This window comes from Poecilia mexicana, unplaced genomic scaffold, assembly GCF_051168715.1.
Source record: "Poecilia mexicana isolate PSO_F unplaced genomic scaffold, ASM5116871v1 scaffold_19, whole genome shotgun sequence".
Classification (NCBI taxonomy): domain Eukaryota; kingdom Metazoa; phylum Chordata; class Actinopteri; order Cyprinodontiformes; family Poeciliidae; genus Poecilia; species Poecilia mexicana.
In genome coordinates, this window is record NW_028263388.1 from 25,357,415 (window position 1) to 25,375,599 (window position 18,185).

General features: G+C 40.7%; 1 protein-coding gene across 2 annotated transcripts in view; it reads left to right on the top strand.

The window, feature by feature from the left end:
- llgl2 (LLGL scribble cell polarity complex component 2) overlaps nucleotides 1–18,185 on the top strand; it is a 110,487-nt gene that overhangs the window by 56,647 nt on the left and 35,655 nt on the right. For both annotated transcript variants that reach the window (XM_088001104.1, XM_088001103.1), the window contains 4 exons: nucleotides 14,884–15,046; nucleotides 15,126–15,258; nucleotides 15,363–15,417; nucleotides 15,548–15,702. In XM_088001104.1, coding sequence (XP_087857230.1) covers nucleotides 14,884–15,046; nucleotides 15,126–15,258; nucleotides 15,363–15,417; nucleotides 15,548–15,702 — 506 coding nt within the window. The remainder of the gene's footprint in view (nucleotides 1–14,883; nucleotides 15,047–15,125; nucleotides 15,259–15,362; nucleotides 15,418–15,547; nucleotides 15,703–18,185) is intronic.

Genomic DNA, 18,185 nt, shown 5'->3' on the forward strand with positions numbered 1-18,185 from the left:
AGGGGGAGAAACAATTCTATCTGTTTGAGCCAGCCAGTTTCACTCCAAAAAGCTGTTCGAACAACTCCTTTCCATTCGGGAACCGTGATACGTATTCGAAAACCGTTTGAAGCGTATGAGAGGGCTATTTGTCGTCTCATTTAGTACCGCGATTCATATCTGTAGCTCATTCACAGTAATTGCAGTGATGAGAGAAAAATGGTGTGCGCTGAGCTCAGAACTTTTTGCAGAAATGTATGTAAAAAGAGCAATTACATGATGTAAAAATTGTCAAGGCTTTTATTTTGAAAAATTTCAATAAGCTTAATTTGAAATTGCCACACTAATTTCATGTGTAATAGTGATCAGGTTAAATCAGTTATATAATGCTCAAAGCACAAGTAGTTTATAATACCAGCCAACTCCTCCTCTGTAATAATTGAGTGTTCCGCCATGTTGTAGTTCTGACATGCTGGTCAGGCCTCTATTTTAACTGAGTCTTGGCCATAGATAGAACTACAGTTATGGCAGTTATGGCTGCTGGTTTGTAGTCCAAACCAGCAGCCTTTCTCTGGATTCTGTTGCTCTAGCGATTGGCCCTCAGCCAACTGCTGTGTGTGTGAGACAGAAAGCTGGGGAAGGATTTCAATCTTTAAGACAACCATGAAATGCTAATGTTAATGAACTGCCTTGCTGCGCAAGGCAGTTCACTATCCTGAGAAAAAAAACATAAAAAAAAGATTTTCATTTTTGCATCGCCTACGGCGATGCACTTTTGTCAGTGCAATTTTCAGAGTTTTATTTTGAAACTTTCAGTAAACTTAATTTTCATAACCACACTAATCCAATGTGTAACAGTGGTTTGGTTAATCCACCTGTATAATGCCCAAAACAGGAAGTAGTTCTAACTGCCAGCTCAGGCCTCCTCTGTAATAATTGAGTGTTCCGCCATGTTGTAGTTCTGACCTTCTGCTCTGCCCTCTGTATTAAAGTGTTCCGCCATATTTAGAACTACAGAGTCTTTGTAGTCCAAACCCCAGCAGTTCTCCCTCTCTGCATTCTGTTGCTATAGTGATGAAAGTGCCCTGTGTGTGTCAGACTTATCTATCTTTATGAGACACCCAGTCAGTTTTAATGGAAAAAGCAGTCCGAACGACTGCTTCCCGTTCGGGTTCCGTAAGTCCGATCCAAAAACCGTTTGAAGCATATGAGAGGGCTATTTCTCATCTCATCTATTACCGCGATTCATATCTGTAGCTCAATCACAGTAATTGCAGTGATGAGAGAAAAATGGTGTGCGCTGAGCTCAGAGATTTTTCAGAAAAGTCTGAAAATGAATGGTGGAGTGCCTGAAGGTACCCTGTCACTTGATTTTGCTCTGAAGCACCTTGACAGAAAACCGTCAGCCCTAGAGAAATTTCGAAGACATTTTACCGGAGCAGGCATGCGTATCAATGTCATGACCGAGTTTCAGACCGATAGACCAATTTTTGCACCCATGAGAGCGATTTCAAAATTATTTTGGGGTCAAAAATCCACTCTTTTTCTCACTCTAAAAAGCGGCAGTTGGTTTCAGTTACACTCTAAGATTCGTCGAAGGTTCGGCAGTTGGAAATTTTGCTCGTTTTTCGCTTTTTACGTCGCCGTCATAAGTCCGATCCCCAATAAAAATAATAGCTCCAATGCCGGGATCAAGCCGCACGTTTTGATACCATTTTTGTGGGTGGGCACGCAGCGGTACGAGCCGCATTAACGGTAATGGAAGAAGTTGTTATAATAATAATAAACAGACATTCTATTGGGTGTAGAACAATAGGTGCCTGCCATGCAATGCATGGAGGCAGTGACTGACCTGCTTCGCAGGTCAGTCACTGCTCTCCTTATGCATTGCTAATGGCATGCCCCAATTAAAGAGACATTCTATTAGGTGAAGAACAATAGGTGCCTGCCATGCAATGCATGGAGGCAGTGACTGACCTGCTTCGCAGGTCAGTCACTGCTCTCCTTATGCATTGCTAATGGCATGCCCCAACTAGAAAATTCCGCAGAAATTTTGAGGGGCATGCCAAAGTGTGCCCGTCGCTTTTTAATCAGCCTTCTGATGCAAAAAATTAGCATTAATGCTAAAGAAAGCTGCAATGTAGTCAATAACCTGTGGTGAGTCAGAAACATGTTGACTAAACTGTACCTGTACCATTCAGTATGTTGAAATTAATGCATAAGCCAAAATGCTAATATTAGCGTGAAGACTAATATTCATGTAGGATGTGTGGCATCACTAGCATGTTTTCTGTCATTGATTTACTCCATTCAGTATACTGAACATCGCTAATAAGTAAGAAAATTATCTAATAGCTACCTTTAGGGAAAAGGCTAATGCTAATGCTAATGCACTGCCTTGCTGCGCAAGGCAGTTCACTATCCTGAGGGAAAAAAATGCAAAAAAAGCTTAATATTATTGCAACGCCTATGGCGTTGCACTAGCATGAGAGGAATATGCAGACTTTTATTTTGAAACTTTCAGTAGGCTTCATTTTAACCACCACACCAATTCATAGTGTAACAGTAGTTTGTTTAAACCATTCACATAAAGCCCAAAGCTGATGTGAAAAATATCAAGGCTTTTATTTTGAAATTTTCATTAAGCTTCATTTTAATTGACCACAGCAATAAAATGTGTAACAGTGGTTGGGTTAATCCAACTATATAATGCCCAAAGTAAAGTGTTCCATCGTGTTTAGAACTACAAAGATGGCGTTTTTGTAGTCCTAAGCAGCAGCTCTGCTTTTCTTAATTCTGTTGCTATAGTGACCAAGCCTCTTTGTCAGCTGGGAGAGAGACACACAGGGGGAGAAACAATTCTATCTGTTTGAGCCAGCCAGTTTCACTCCAAAAAGCTGTTCGAACAACTCCTTTCCATTCGGGAACCGTGATACGTATTCGAAAATCGTTTGAAGCATATGAGAGGGCTATTTGTCGTCTCATTTAGTACCGCGATTCATAACTGTAGCTCATTCACAGTAATTGCAGTGATGAGAGAAAAATGGTGTGCGCTGAGCTCAGAACTTTTTGCAGAAATGTATGTAAAAAGAGCAATTACATGATGTAATAAAAATTGTCAAGACTTATATTTTGAAAATTTTCAATAAGCTTCAATAAAGCTTCATTTGAAATTGCCACACTAATTTCATGTGTAATAGTGATCAGGATAAATGAGTTATATAATGCTCAAAGCACAAGTAGTTTATAATACCAGCCAACTCCTCCTCTGTAATAATTGAGTGTTCTGCCATGTTGTAGTTCTGACATGCTGCTCAGGCCTCTGTTTTAACTGAGTCTTGGCCATAGATAGAACTACAGTTATGGCAGTTATGGCTGCTGGTTTGTAGTCCAAACCAGCAGATTTGCCTTTCTCTGGATTCTGTTGCTATAGCGATTGGCCCTCAGCCAACTGCTGTGTGTGTGAGACAGAAAGCTGGGGAAGGATTTCAATTAACATTAATGCTAATGTTAATGAACTGCCTTGCTGCGCAAGGCAGTTCACTATCCTGAGACAAAAAAACATAAAAAAGCTTAATGTTCGTCGTGAGTGGACATTGCAGAGTTTTATTCTGAAACTTTCAGTAAACTTAATTTCCATAACCACACTAATCCAATGTGTAACAGTGGTTTGGTTAATCCACCTGTATAATGCCAAAAACAGCAAGTTGTTCTAACTGCCAGCTCAGCCCTCCTCTGTAATAATTGAGTGTTCCGCCATGTTGTAGTTCTGACCTCCTGCTCTGCCCTCTGCATTAAAATGTTCCACCTTATTTAGAACTACAGAGTCTTTGTAGTCCAAACCAGCAGCTGTGCCTTCCTCTGCATTCTGTTGCTATAGTGATGAAACTGCCCTGTGTGTGTCAGGCTTATCTATCTTTATGAGACACCCAGTCAGTTTTAATGGAAAAAGCAGTCCGAACGACTGCTTCCCGTTCAGGATCCGTAAGGCCGATCCAAAAACCGTTTGAAGCATATGAGAGGGCTATTTGTCGTCTCATTTAGTACCGCGATTCATATCTGTAGCTCATTCACAGTAATTGCAGTGATGAGAGAAAAATGGTGTGCGCTGAGCTCAGAGCTTTTTCAGAAATGTATGTAAAACACTGGGGAGGAGCGTCAGTTATCCTGTCCCATCACTTTGCTCTGAAGCACCTGGACCGAAAACCGTAAGCCCTAGGGAAATTTTGAAAACATTTTACCAGAGCAGGCATTCGTATCAATGTCATGACCGACTTTCATACCAATAGAGCAATTTTTGCACCCATGAGAGCAATTTCAAAATTATTTTGGGGTCAAAATTCCACTCTTTTTCTCACTCTAAAAAGCGGCAGTTGGTTTCAGTTACACTCTAAGGTTTCGGCAGTTGGAAATTTCGCTCGTTTTTCGCTTTTTACGTTGCCGTCGTAACTCCGATCCCCAATAAAAGTAATAGCTCCAATGCCGGGATCGAGACACACGTTTTGATACCACTTTTGTGGGTGGGCACGCAGCGGTACGAGCCGCATTAACGGTAATGGAAGAAGTTGTTATAATAACTAGAAAATTCCGCAGAAATTTTAAGGGGCATGCCAAAGTGTGCCCGTCGGTTTTTAATCAAGCGTTCTGATGCAAAAAATTAGCATTAATGCTAAAGAAAGCTTCAATGTAGTCAATAACCTGTGGTGAGTCAGAAACATGTTGACTAAACTGCACCTGTACCATTCAGTATGTTGAAATTAATGCATAAGCCAAAATGCTAATATTAGCGTGAAGACTAATATTCATGTAGGATGTTAGGATGTGCACTGCCTTGCGCAGCAAGGCAGTGCACTACTGGGGGCAGTAAAATGCTAAATTTTGTGCTAATGTTGTGCACAATCTTGTGCTAATGTTAATGAACTGCCTTGCTGCGCAAGGCAGTTCACTATCCTGAGGAAAAAAAATGCAAAAAAAGCTTAATATTATTGCAACGCCTACGGCGTTGCACTAGCATGAGAGGAGTGCAGCAACTCTTTGAAGCAGTTAGTTTTTCTGATCAAAGCGGCTTACTGTTCAGCATCCATAAGAGCAATCCGAAAACTTTTTGAAGCATATAAGAGGGCAATTTCTTGTCTCCGATGGAACCACGATTTAAATCTGTAGTTCTCTCTGCACTAACCTGAGAGAAAAACATAATAAAGGCCTGAGAGGAATATTCAGGCTTTTATTTTGAAATTTTCAGTAAGCTTCATTTTAAATGGCCACACTAATCCCATGTCTAACAGTGGTTGGGTTAAACCAGTTTATATATAAAGCCCAGAACATTCTGCCCTGTCTGTAGTTATAACATTCTGCTCACCTTCTTTCTGTAATAAGTCAGAGTTCCACCATTATGTACTTCTTAACTGCCAGCTCAGCCCTCCTTTGTAATGATTGAGGGTTCCACCATGTTGACCTTCCGACCTTCTGCTCAGGCCTCTGTAGTAAAGTGTTCCATCGTGTTTAGAACTACAAAGATGGCGTTTTTGTAGTCCTAAGGAGCAGTTTGGCTTTTGTCTGTGTTCTGTTGCTATGGTGACCAAGCCTCCCCCTGTGTTTCTCCAGACAGGGGGAGAAACAATTCTATGTGTTTGAGCCAGCCAGTTTCACTCCAAAAAGCTGTCCGAACAACTCCTTTCCATTCGGGAACCGTGATACGTATTCGAAAACCGTTTGAAGCATATGAGAGGGCTATTTGTCGTCTCATTTAGTACCGCGATTCATATCTGTAGCTCATTCACAGTAATTGCAGTGATGAGAGAAAAATGGTGTGCGCTGAGCTCAGGACCTTTTGCAGAAATGTATGTAAAAAGAGCAATTACATGATGTAAAAATTGTCAAGGCTTTTATTTTGAAAATTTTCAATAAGCTTCATTTGAAATTGCCACACTAATTTCATGTGTAATAGTGATCAGGTTAAATCAGTTATATAATGCTCAAAGCACAAGTTGTTTATAATACCAGCCAACTCCTCCTCTGTAATAATTGAGTGTTCTGCCATGTTGTAGTTCTGACATGCTGCTCAGGCCTCTGTTTTAACTGAGTCTTGGCCATAGATAGAACTACAGTTATGGCAGTTATGGCTGCTGGTTTGTAGTCCAAACCAGCAGATTTGCCTTTCTCTGGATTCTGTTGCTATAGCGATTGGCCCTCAGCCAACTGCTGTGTGTGTGAGACAGAAAGCTGGGGAAGGATTTCAATCTTTGAGACAACCATGAAATGCTAATGTTAATGAACTGCCTTGCTGCGCAAGGCAGTTCACTATCCTGAGAAAAAAAACATAAAAAAAAGATTTTCATTTTTGCATCGCCTACGGCGATGCACTTTTGTCAGTGCAATTTTCAGAGTTTTATTTTGAAACTTTCAGTAAACTTAATTTTCATAACCACACTAATCCAATGTGTAACAGTGGTTTAGTTAATCCACCTGTATAATGCCCAAAACAGGAAGTAGTTCTAACTGCCAGCTCAGCCCTCCTCTGTAATAATTGAGTGTTCCGCCATGTTGTAGTTCTGACCATAGACATAATATAAGGGTAGACGCCGCATTGGCTGCTCCGGCGCAGGAAATACGGCGGCCATCTTAGAGCGGTATAAACTCCTACTTTCCTCAATCAAAACAATAGACGATGCCTCAGCTCTGAGGGATATTATTGTTCGGATCTATGGATTATTGATGTGAGGGCTCCACAGACAGCATTTCACAAGTAAGATGGACATATTATTGTGTATATATTGTGATTATATTATATATTAGAATATTACTTTACTGTATTTATGTCCACCGGCGAGATACCAGCTAATATTAGCTACAGTGCTTGGTGTAATACAGGTTCAGCCCCGCTATGAAGACTAACTGAGATTCTGTACATCTAAAAATATTAATTATTCTCTAACATTGACTTAGATTATATGACACAAGAGCATTAGAAATGAAACAATATAACACATATTATAAAACTTATGTGTTATAACATTCACCAGCAAAGTTTACACAGGTGGTAAAGACTATTATTTATATGTAATTCTTTCACTAGTAAGATACATCCCAAATCTTCCGTTTTTGTTTTGAAAGTGGGTTCAATTCCCGGCCCCGGTCTTTCTGCATGGAGTTTGCATGTTCTCCCTGTGCATGCATGGGTTTTCTCCTGTTTCCTCCCACAATCCAAAAACATGACTGTCAGGTTAATTGGCCTTTCCAAATTGCCCCTAGGTGTGAGTGTGTGTGTGCATGGTTGTTTGTCCTGTGTGTCTCTGTGTTGCCCTGCAACAGGCTGGCAACCTGTCCAGGGTGTACCCCGCCTCTCACCCGGAACGTGAGCTGGAGATAGGCACCAGCACCCCTCCCGACCCCACTGAGGGACAAGGGTGAAGGAAAATGGATGGATGGATATATATATAAAATTCCCCTCTCACCCTCCGTGGGTGGTCTCTTTCATCCTCTGAGCTCGGGTCCTCTACCAGAGGCCTGGGAGCTTGAGGGTTCTGCACAGTATCTTGGCTGTGCCTAGAACTGCCAATATATATATATTATTCAGTATTAATTATTTATTTGTGCCATTATGAATCTTTATTTGTGTTGTATAGTTATTTAAATATGTATTGATATTACTAAATAATTTATTAAATAAATTATGAACGGCTGTGTGCTTTGTAATATGCTCTTTATACATCAATATCAGAATATTCCATTCCTATTCTATTGTTTTAGCCACTAAGCATATTTAAATACTTAAATAACATACTTAAATAATACAATTGTTTATAAATGTAGCTTTGATAGATGTTTGAATATGGTTTCCAGTAACAAAAAAGCGTGTTATGATCGATTAAATGCGCTGATCCGTCACTGTGCCTGTTAAACACATAGGACCGAGTGGAGTGGTATACCGCTCCAAGATGGCCGCCCTAAATCTCGTCAGCGACAATAGGCGACAGCGGGGCATGAGGCGTCTATCCTTATATTATGTCTATGGTTCTGACCTTCTGCTCTGCCCTCAGTATTAAAGTGTTCCGCCATATTTAGAACTACAGAGTCTTTGTAGTCCAAACCCCAGCAGTTCTCCCTCTCTGCATTCTGTTGCTATAGTGATGAAAGTGCCCTGTGTGTGTCAGACTTATCTATCTTTATGAGACACCCAGTCAGTTTTAATGGAAAAAGCAGTCCGAACGACTGCTTCCCGTTCGGGTTCCGTAAGTCCGATCCAAAAACCGTTTGAAGCATATGAGAGGGCTATTTCTCATCTCATCTATTACCGCGATTCATATCTGTAGCTCAATCACAGTAATAGCAGTGATGAGAGAAAAATGGTGTGCGCTGAGCTCAGAAATTTTTCAGAAAAGTCTGAAAATGAATGGTGGAGTGCCTGAAGGTACCCTGTCACTTGATTTTGCTCTGAAGCACCTTGACAGAAAACCGTCAGCCCTAGAGAAATTTTGAAGACATTTTACCGGAGCAGGCATGCGTATCAATGTCATGACCGACTTTCATACCGATAGAGCAGTTTTTGCACCCATGAGAGCGATTTCAAAATTATTTTGGGGTCAAAAATCCACTCTTTTTCTCACTCTAAAAAAGCGGCAGTTGGTGTCAGTTACACTCTGCGTTTCGGCAGTTGGAAATTTCGCTCGTTTTTCGCTTTTTACGTCGCCGTCGTAACTCCGATCCCCAATAAAAATAATAGCTCACTTGCCGGGATCGAGCCGCACGTTTTGATACCACTTTTGTGGGTGGGCACGCAGCGGTACGAGCCGCATTAACGGTAACGGAAGAATAATATATTATATTTACTAGAAAATTCCGCAGAAATTTTAAGGGGCATGCCAAAGTGTGCCCGTCGGTTTTTAATCAAGCGTTCTAATGCAAAAAATTAGCATTAATGCTAAAGAAAGCTTCAATGTAGTCAATAACCTGTGGTGAGTCAGAAACATGTTGACTAAACTGCACCTGTACCATTCAGTATGTTGAAATTAATGCATAAGCCAAAATGCTAATATTAGCGTGAAGACTAATATTCATGTAGGATGTTAGGATGTGCACTGCCTTGCGCAGCAAGGCAGTGCACTAGTGGGGGCAGTAAAATGCTAAACTTGTGCTAATGTTAATGAACTGCCTTGCTGCGCAAGGCAGTTCACTATCCTGAGGAAAAAAAATGCGAAAAAAGCTTAATATTATTGCAACGCCTACGGCGTTGCACTAGCATGAGAGGAATATGCAGACTTTTATTTTGAAACTTTCAGTAGGCTTCATTTTAACCACCACACCAATTCAATGTGTAAAAGTAGTTTGTTTAAACATTTCACATAAAGCCCAAAGCTGATGTGAAAAATATCAAGGCTTTTATTTTGAAATTTTCATTAAGCTTCATTTTAATTGACCACAGCAATAAAATGTGTAACAGTGGTTGGGTTAATCCAACTATATAATGCCCAAAACAGCAAGTAGTTCTAAATGCCAGTTCAGCCCTAATCTGTGGTATCTGAAAGTTCCGCCATGTTGTAGTTCTGACCTTCAGTCATTGTAGTTCTAAAGAGCAGCTCAACTATCATGTTAGTGAGACACACAGGGAGAGAGAATTCTAACTGTTTGAAGCAGTTAGTTTTTCTGATCAAAGCGGCTTACTGTTCAGCATCCATAAGAGCAATCCGAAAACTTTTTGAAGCATATAAGAGGGCAATTTCTTGTCTCCGATGGAAACACGATTTAAATCTGTAGTTGTCTCTGCACTAACCTGAGAGAAAAACATAATAAAGGCCCAAGAGGAATATTCAGGCTTTTATTTTGAAATTTTCAGTAAGCTTAATTTTAAATGGCCACACTAATCCAATATCTAACAGTGGTTGGGTTAAACCAGTTTATATATAATGCCCAGAACATTCTGCCCTGTCTGTAGTTATAACATTCTGCTCACCTTCTTTCTGTAATAAGTCAGAGTTCCACCATTATTTACTTCTTAACTGCCAGCTCAGCCCTCCTTTGTAATGATTGAGGGTTCCACCATGTTGACCTTCCGACCTTCTGCTCAGGCCTCTGTAGTAAAGTGTTCCATCGTGTTTAGAACTACAAAGATGGTGTTTTTGTAGTCCTAAGGAGCAGTTTGGCTTTTGTCTGTGTTCTGTTGCTATAGTGACCAAGCCTCCCCCTGTGTTTCTCCAGACAGGGGGAGAAACAATTCTATCTATTTGAGCCAGCCAGTTTCACTCCAAAAAGCTGTTCGAACAACTCCTTTCCATTCGGGAACCGTGATACGTATTCGAAAACCGTTTGAAGCGTATGAGAGGGCTATTTGTCGTCTCATTTAGTACCGCGATTCATATCTGTAGCTCATTCACAGTAATTGCAGTGATGAGAGAAAAATGGTGTGCGCTGAGCTCAGAACTTTTTGCAGAAATGTATGTAAAAAGAGCAATTACATGATGTAAAAATTGTCAAGGCTTTTATTTTGAAAAATTTCAATAAGCTTCATTTGAAATTGCCACACTAATTTCATGTGTAATAGTGATCAGGTTAAATCAGTTATATAATGCTCAAAGCACAAGTTGTTTATAATACCAGCCAACTCCTCCTCTGTAATAATTGAGTGTTCCGCCATGTTGTAGTTCTGACATGCTGGTCAGGCCTCTATTTTAACTGAGTCTTGGCCATAGATAGAACTACAGTTATGGCAGTTATGGCTGCTGGTTTGTAGTCCAAACCAGCAGCCTTTCTCTGGATTCTGTTGCAATCTTTAAGACAACCATGAAATGCTAATGTTAATGAACTGCCTTGCTGCGCAAGGCAGTTCACTATCCTGAGAAAAAAAACATAAAAAAAAGATTTTCATTTTTGCATCGCCTACGGCGATGCACTTTTGTCAGTGCAATTTTCAGAGTTTTATTTTGAAACTTTCAGTAAACTTAATTTTCATAACCACACTAATCCAATGTGTAACAGTGGTTTGGTTAATCCACCTGTATAATGCCCAAAACAGGAAGTAGTTCTAACTGCCAGCTCAGGCCTCCTCTGTAATAATTGAGTGTTCCGCCATGTTGTAGTTCTGACCTTCTGCTCTGCCCTCTGCATTAAAGTGTTCCGCCATATTTAGAACTACAGAGTCTTTGTAGTCCAAACCCCAGCAGTTCTCCCTCTCTGCATTCTGTTGCTATAGTGATGAAAGTGCCCTGTGTGTGTCAGACTTATCTATCTTTATGAGACACCCAGTCAGTTTTAATGGAAAAAGCAGTCCGAACGACTGCTTCCCGTTCGGGTTCCGTAAGTCCGATCCAAAAACCGTTTGAAGCATATGAGAGGGCTATTTCTCATCTCATCTATTACCGCGATTCATATCTGTAGCTCAATCACAGTAATTGCAGTGATGAGAGAAAAATGGTGTGCGCTGAGCTCAGAGATTTTTCAGAAATGTATGTAAAACACTGGAGAGGAGCGTCAGTTATCCTGTCCCAAAACTTTGCTCTGAAGCACCTGGACCGAAAACCATAAGCCCTAGGGAAATTTTGAAAACATTTTACCGGAGCAGGCATTCGTATCAATGTCATGACCGACTTTCATACCAATAGAGCAATTTTTGCACCCATGAGAGCGATTTCAAAATTATTTTGGGGTCAAAATTCCACTCTTTTTCTCACTCTAAAAAGCGGCAGTTGGTTTCAGTTACACTCTAAGGTTTCGGCAGTTGGAAATTTCGCTCGTTTTTCGCTTTTTACGTCGCCGTCGTAACTCCGATCCCCAATAAAAGTAATAGCTCCAATGCCGGGATCGAGACACACGTTTTGATACCACTTTTGTGGGTGGGCACGCAGCGGTACGAGCCGCATTAACGGTAATGGAAGAAGTTGTTATAATAATAATAATATCCAGGCGTTCTATTGGGTGTAGAACAATAGGTGCCTGCCATGCAATGCATGGAGGCAGTGACTGACCTGCTTCGCAGGTCAGTCACTGCTCTCCTTATGCATTGCTAATGGCATGCCCCAATTATAATAAAGAGGCGTTCTATTGGGTGTAGAACAATAGGTGCCTGCCATGCAATGCATGGAGGCAGTGACTGACCTGCTTCGCAGGTCAGTCACTGCTCTCCTTATGCATTGCTAATGGCATGCCCCAATAATAAAGAAAAACAGAAACACTAGTAGTGAGAATGCATTGAATGCATTCTCACTGATAATAATAATATCCAGGCGTTCTATTGGGTGTAGATCAGGGGTGTCAAACTCAATTTCACCGAGGGCCACTTCAGCATATTGGCCCCCCTCAACAGGCCACATTGACGGTACAGATCAGGAGTGCATCCCTGCTAAAACACCCCAGACAAAAGGTTGACTTCCCTCATTCAGTTCTGTAGAGGCTTATAATGAGTCAATGGTCCAGGTGAGTTAGAGAAGGAATGCATCTAAAGTTGCAGATGGTAGCTCCGGAAAATTAGACTTGGGCACCCCTAGAATAAATGTATAAAAATACAATGTTAAAAATAAATTAAACAACACCTCATATAGTTAAATAACTGATTTTATGTATTGAAGTTTTAAATATTACATTTGAGTTTCCATGGATGTAAAATTACTGCTCAGTTTAAAAATTACAATATTTAAATCAGTTGTTTAAAGGTAAGCAAACAAATAATAAAAACAAGTCACATGGGCAGACATTATAGACTTTACGCAAAGATTTAGTCTCAGAGGCAACTGAAATCAATTAATTAAAAAAAAACCCTTTCTGAATATCATCTCATGGTCTCTGAACTAAATGCGTCTTTCTGACCAGGAGCTGACAGCGTGTTGAAGAGTTCTGGACCGGACGGTTTGGAGCGTCTGGTTAGGAAGCGCATTACAAACCTTTGGTTGAAATGGCGCGTTAAATTAAAGTCTCCATTACAGACCAGAGAAAAGTAAAGAGGATGCAACGTTGTGTTAATCAATTTGAGGAGCCGGCAGTTTATCTTGAGGAAATAAATGACGATGCAAAAGTTAATTAGACTGTAATGCGCAGTCCGCTGCTCAACCACTGCGGACGCAGCTCCGCCGCTGCGAAGACTTAGAAACCGCTGGAAGTTTCCAACATCCAGCGGATTTAACAAATGGAGCCTTCTTGGTGCACGTTACCCAGGAGGGCGGCGTTCTGGAGGAGCTGCAGACGTAACATCTGTCCGTTTCGGAGAAGCGAAACCACGCAAATAAATAAATAAATCCTGGTAAAAGCGCACACCGGACCGCGCAGGGTAAAACACTCACAGAGTTCAGTTGATCTGTTTGGATCAGACAGATCCAACTGACTGATGAATTAGCGCAGATTTTTCTGCAGATGGGAACCAGGAGGAAGTGCGTTCAGACCCCAGCGGGTGAAGTGATGCTAATTTAAGTAAATTCGCTTAATTTAATTTATTAAAAGTTATTGGAGTCTCAGTCAGTGGTTTTTGTCACTACGAGAAAAATTTAGATGCATTTATTGGTTTAATTTGTGATGGGATCTGGATTCACGGTGAATATTAACTAAACCGCATAAAATGCGACTAAATAGCCGATGTTAATATGATTGTAATTTCACGGATAAAAATAATATATGACCGATTTTTTTTATGTTGTCGGTCAAGGTAACGGATAACAAAAAAAGTCTAGCGCGACCTGCCGCCCTGACACCAACTCACACTTCTTCATTCAGTCTTGTAAATCGATTTTTCTTTTCTTGGACGTTTTGATGTTAGCTTGTCGATGTCTCAGTTTTATTCGCTGGGAAAAATCAATAAGCAGCTTGAGGTGACTCTGCTGCTCTCTAGTGGCGAGAAGCCATAATGTTGGCTGGTAACAATCGGAATGCATTGTGGGAGATGTAGTTTGTAGTCAATTTGTGCTCAAAACCTATTTTAAGTCAATCATCGACCTATAAAATGCTGAGGTGGGCCATATAAAATGACATGGCGGGCCACATGTGGCCCGCTGGCCTTGAGTTTGACACATGTGGTGTAGATTAATAGGTGCCTGCCATGCAATGGCAGGCACCTATTAATCGCAGACCAGGAATGCAGACTTCCTGGTCTGCATTACTCATGTGTAATTAAATGTCTCAGGGTTTTGATGTTGATCTGGAGGATAATTCTGTGCACTGTACTACACTGGACAGTTGTATTACAAGCTCCACTTCTACCAAAAATGTTAATTTTTAAGATCAGAAGTTGGCAATTCTCTGATCGAGGGCATCCCCGCAAGACACAGTAGTAGTTTAGATGTGCCAAACACACTAAACAATTTTTTTTAAATTGATGTAGTAAAAATGTAAAGATAAGTAATTCTTTTCCTCAACTTCCTTGCTAACAAGTGCTTACAGAAGGAGCTGGACAGGACAATGAAGAATGAAAGTGTTCTGCGCTCCCTGAGGAGACGGCTTCAGCAAGAATTTCATTGACATGACGGTCCCTGCCTACCTTCCAGGCGGCTCTCTGTTCAATGCAAAAACAACCAGGGCCATCTGAAGGGGATTAGACTAAACCCTGCAGTACAAAAAGCCTTTAGAAGTTGATCTGAGTTATAGATCTGAGAGCCTATAAATGGGATGATGCAAAGTATAAGTATTTAGGCTTGAAGAGTTTTTCCTTAGGTTGTTTTAAAACTCTTTCAATGAAAGTTGTCTTCTTATACGTCCTGTGGTTGCTCATCTCATATCACAACTGAAATGGTGAAGCAGAGGTCGTGTTTTTTTCATTCTGAATCTTGTGAGATTAGAAAAGCTACTGGAATTGCTCAAATACAGAATCTCTTTGAACTCCATGACATCATCAAGCAAAACTCGGCTAATCTGAAGAAAACAAAGCTTGTTCCCTGCTCTCACCTGCCTCTGTCGGCTCTGTTCACAGTTGACTTTTTGTTGTTACTCCAGCGTACCAGATGACTACATTGGCCGTAGGAATCTGGAACATGTTGAGGCCTTGCAGGAGAACCCCGTCAACTCCAATCAGGTTGCTATCGGCTACGGCCGGGGACTGATGGTCATCTGGGATTTGGATCACCGCTGTGCCATCCGCCACATCCCTGCCACTCAGGTAAGTGCCAAGAGTGGGAGTGTGATAACCCAGCTGCCAGTCCAGCTACCCTAATCCTCTGAATGTGATCCACCTGTAGCAGCTGGAGAGCATGTGGTGGACGGAGGATGGAAGCTGCATTCTGAGCTCCCACAACGATGGAAGCTACTGCTGCTGGACATTGAGGACTGGGGACGAAAGAGAGGAAGAGGAAAAGTCCAATGTTCCATACGGTGAAGAAGAAAACATTTTTTTTTTTTTTTTTTTTTTTTTTCCCATTTGAACTTCCTGCCACATTTGTAATGTTTGAGGCTGATCATTTATTTTCTTGTTCCAGGACATTTTCCTTGCAAGGCCATCAATAAAATAGTTCAGCTTCCGACTGCAGGAGGGTGAGCTCATTACACTTAGCAGTTATTTAGTTGGACAGTGTCCTCAGCAAATTCTTGCAAATGTTGAACCTGGACATGTTACACATTAACCAGTGGGCAAACCGAACTGAACTGGAACTTGTTTGTGTAGGCCTCCGTTCCTGCTGTTCAGTGGCGGCATGCCGCGGGCCAGCTACGGGGACAGACATTGCATCACTGTGATCTACAGTAAAACACAAGTGGCCTTCGACTTTACCTCCAGGATCATCGACTTCTTTGTCACCAGAGATGGCCCCCAGCACACAGGCAGGCTTGAAAACCTTAGGACTTCCTCCTCGTTGGCCTAATAAACCGTCTAGCATTGTCCTGCTGTTTTAGTACAATGCAGGAAAAGAACCTTTCTGAATATAAATAGGTTCATGCAAAAGGAATTCAAAGAAACTATCTTTAGCGACTGCTCTAATTTAAAATGCTAGAACTCAGTCATTATTCGTAGAGATAGACAGAGTGATAGTTTTAAGTAGAGTACTGTCTAGAAACCATTGAACATATTCACTTTCCAGGGTGCCACTGGGATTACTTACTGTGTCCACATGTGTCCAGTTACTCCATTTCAAAAGCTGTCAGAACAGCTTTTGAAATGCAGGATAACAATTATTGTTGGGCTTAAAGTGGACATATAATGCATTTAAATCCTTCCTTTTCACATGTAAATTATTTGCTCATAATCTATATAATGTAGAACTGCAATGCTCTTTCTGGTTATTGTAGCTCCATAGACTCCTCGTTTTCTTTTTCTGCGGTCTTTTTAAATGTGAATGAGACATTTCACGCCCCTCCTCTAGGTCACAAAGCATTGCACTTCAACCCGTTCTGCCATTTTTGTAGTTTTTGATACAAATCAAATCAAATTTTATTTGTATAGCACATTTCAGCAGCAAGGCATTTCAAAGTGCGGTAACACTTTGACGGGGTGTGAATAAGACTGTCATAACAGCGTCATAAACATGACGCAACACCTGTCATGAACATGAGGAAGTCCTCCTTGGTAAATCATGACACTTTTAATACAAAGTTGACATTATTCAAAATGCCTTTGTTATGACAACTTGTCATTAACCAAGAATCATTATATGTCATAAATATGTCATAATAGTAATCATAATAATGTCATGAAAATGTTATTGCGCTAACAAAACAGTAATTAATATTTCCCCTACCTGAAATAAAGCAAAATAAGTAGGACCAACAATAAACATTTCACTAAGCTTTATTACACTGTCAAATGATTTAATAAGAGTCATTAATATTTCCTTTTACATCAAGTGGAACAAGTAGGACCAGCTATGAAGATGTCATTAAATGTTATTACAGTGTCATTAATATCTCTTACCTCAAGCAAAGTGAAACTAGAAGCAACAATTATAAAGATGTCATTCAGTGTTATTACAGTGTCAAATGCTATGCTAACAGAGTCACTGATATTAAGTCTTACCTCAAGTGAAGTGATACACACTGAACTACTTGTAACTACCATCATAGCTGTAAAACAAACTCTTTGTACATTGGAATAAAACAAAAGATAACTTATTCTTCAGAGGGTTTAACGTCTGTAACTCTGAAACACTGATTGAAAAACTAAAACAGAATTATTTATTCTTTAACTTAAGAAAATAGGTTCTTTCAACAGTCAGCTGTCTCCTTCGTTCGGGTGAAAAAAGCCAGGGGTGAAAATAAGGGGGTACGGTAGGGTACTGCGTACCCCTAAAAGATTTAGCAGGGGTACGCAGTACCTGCAAGAGAAGGGAGCGGCTGTCTGCTGTAAAAAATCAACGGGTTTACTGTGCAGCCGTAAGTGCGCCCACTAATCAGCCGTGACTGATTAGTGTTAATAATAATAAACACGTTTTATTATTATAAAACACAGCAAACTAATGGTGGTAGAGGGCCGCACTGGGTTAACTCGGGGAATCTCATCTGTCCGTGTATCAATCAACTCCTAACCTCTTCTTTGTTCTGTCACAATTATCGATTTATTTAATTTTGATTATCATGCTCCAAACTATGTGACTGACCACCCCGCTCACCCGCTTTCTCATACACAAAGCAAGCAGCACACCAGTAACCTTCCCATTCATACTTGATGACAGTCACGCCCACATCGACACGCCCACCACCAGGTGTCAAAGCCGCTGCTCCTGTCATATCATGTTTATGTCTGTTAAGGCTAAGATGGAACGGCACTGAAAGCAGCCCTTTAAACCAGTCAGACTACGAACACAATAGAGACAATCGGATGACTTATTACCCCACGATAATAACTCAATCGTCCATGGAAAAACCTTATAAGCTTGTATTAAAGTAGAAAGTATGGCGGCCACCGTAAAAAAGGCTTACAGTATTCAGGGTTTCCTCCAGAAAACTTGCCAAGCCCCGTGGTGGGGGCGTCGAGGCGGTCCACCAGCGGTCTACCGTGTTTTTGTATTAAAAGATGTTAAGTTGACAGGAAATATTAAAGTATTACTGTGTAATTATATGTTACAGGAAAACATCTCCAGTGAAATGCTATTTAAACCCGCAACTAGTCTAAAAACAACTAATTTGCACTTCTGTTTAATCCAAATTAAGTCAACAGCTCCATCAGGCCCCTAAGAGCTTCAGAGGCCCCATAAACGCTAATACTTTAAAACAGACCAGAGATGCATAAATCTAACACTTGTTTATTGAGATTATCAATGCTGTTAAATTTGATTAAATTGTTTAGGCATACATAAGTTAAAAGATTTTAA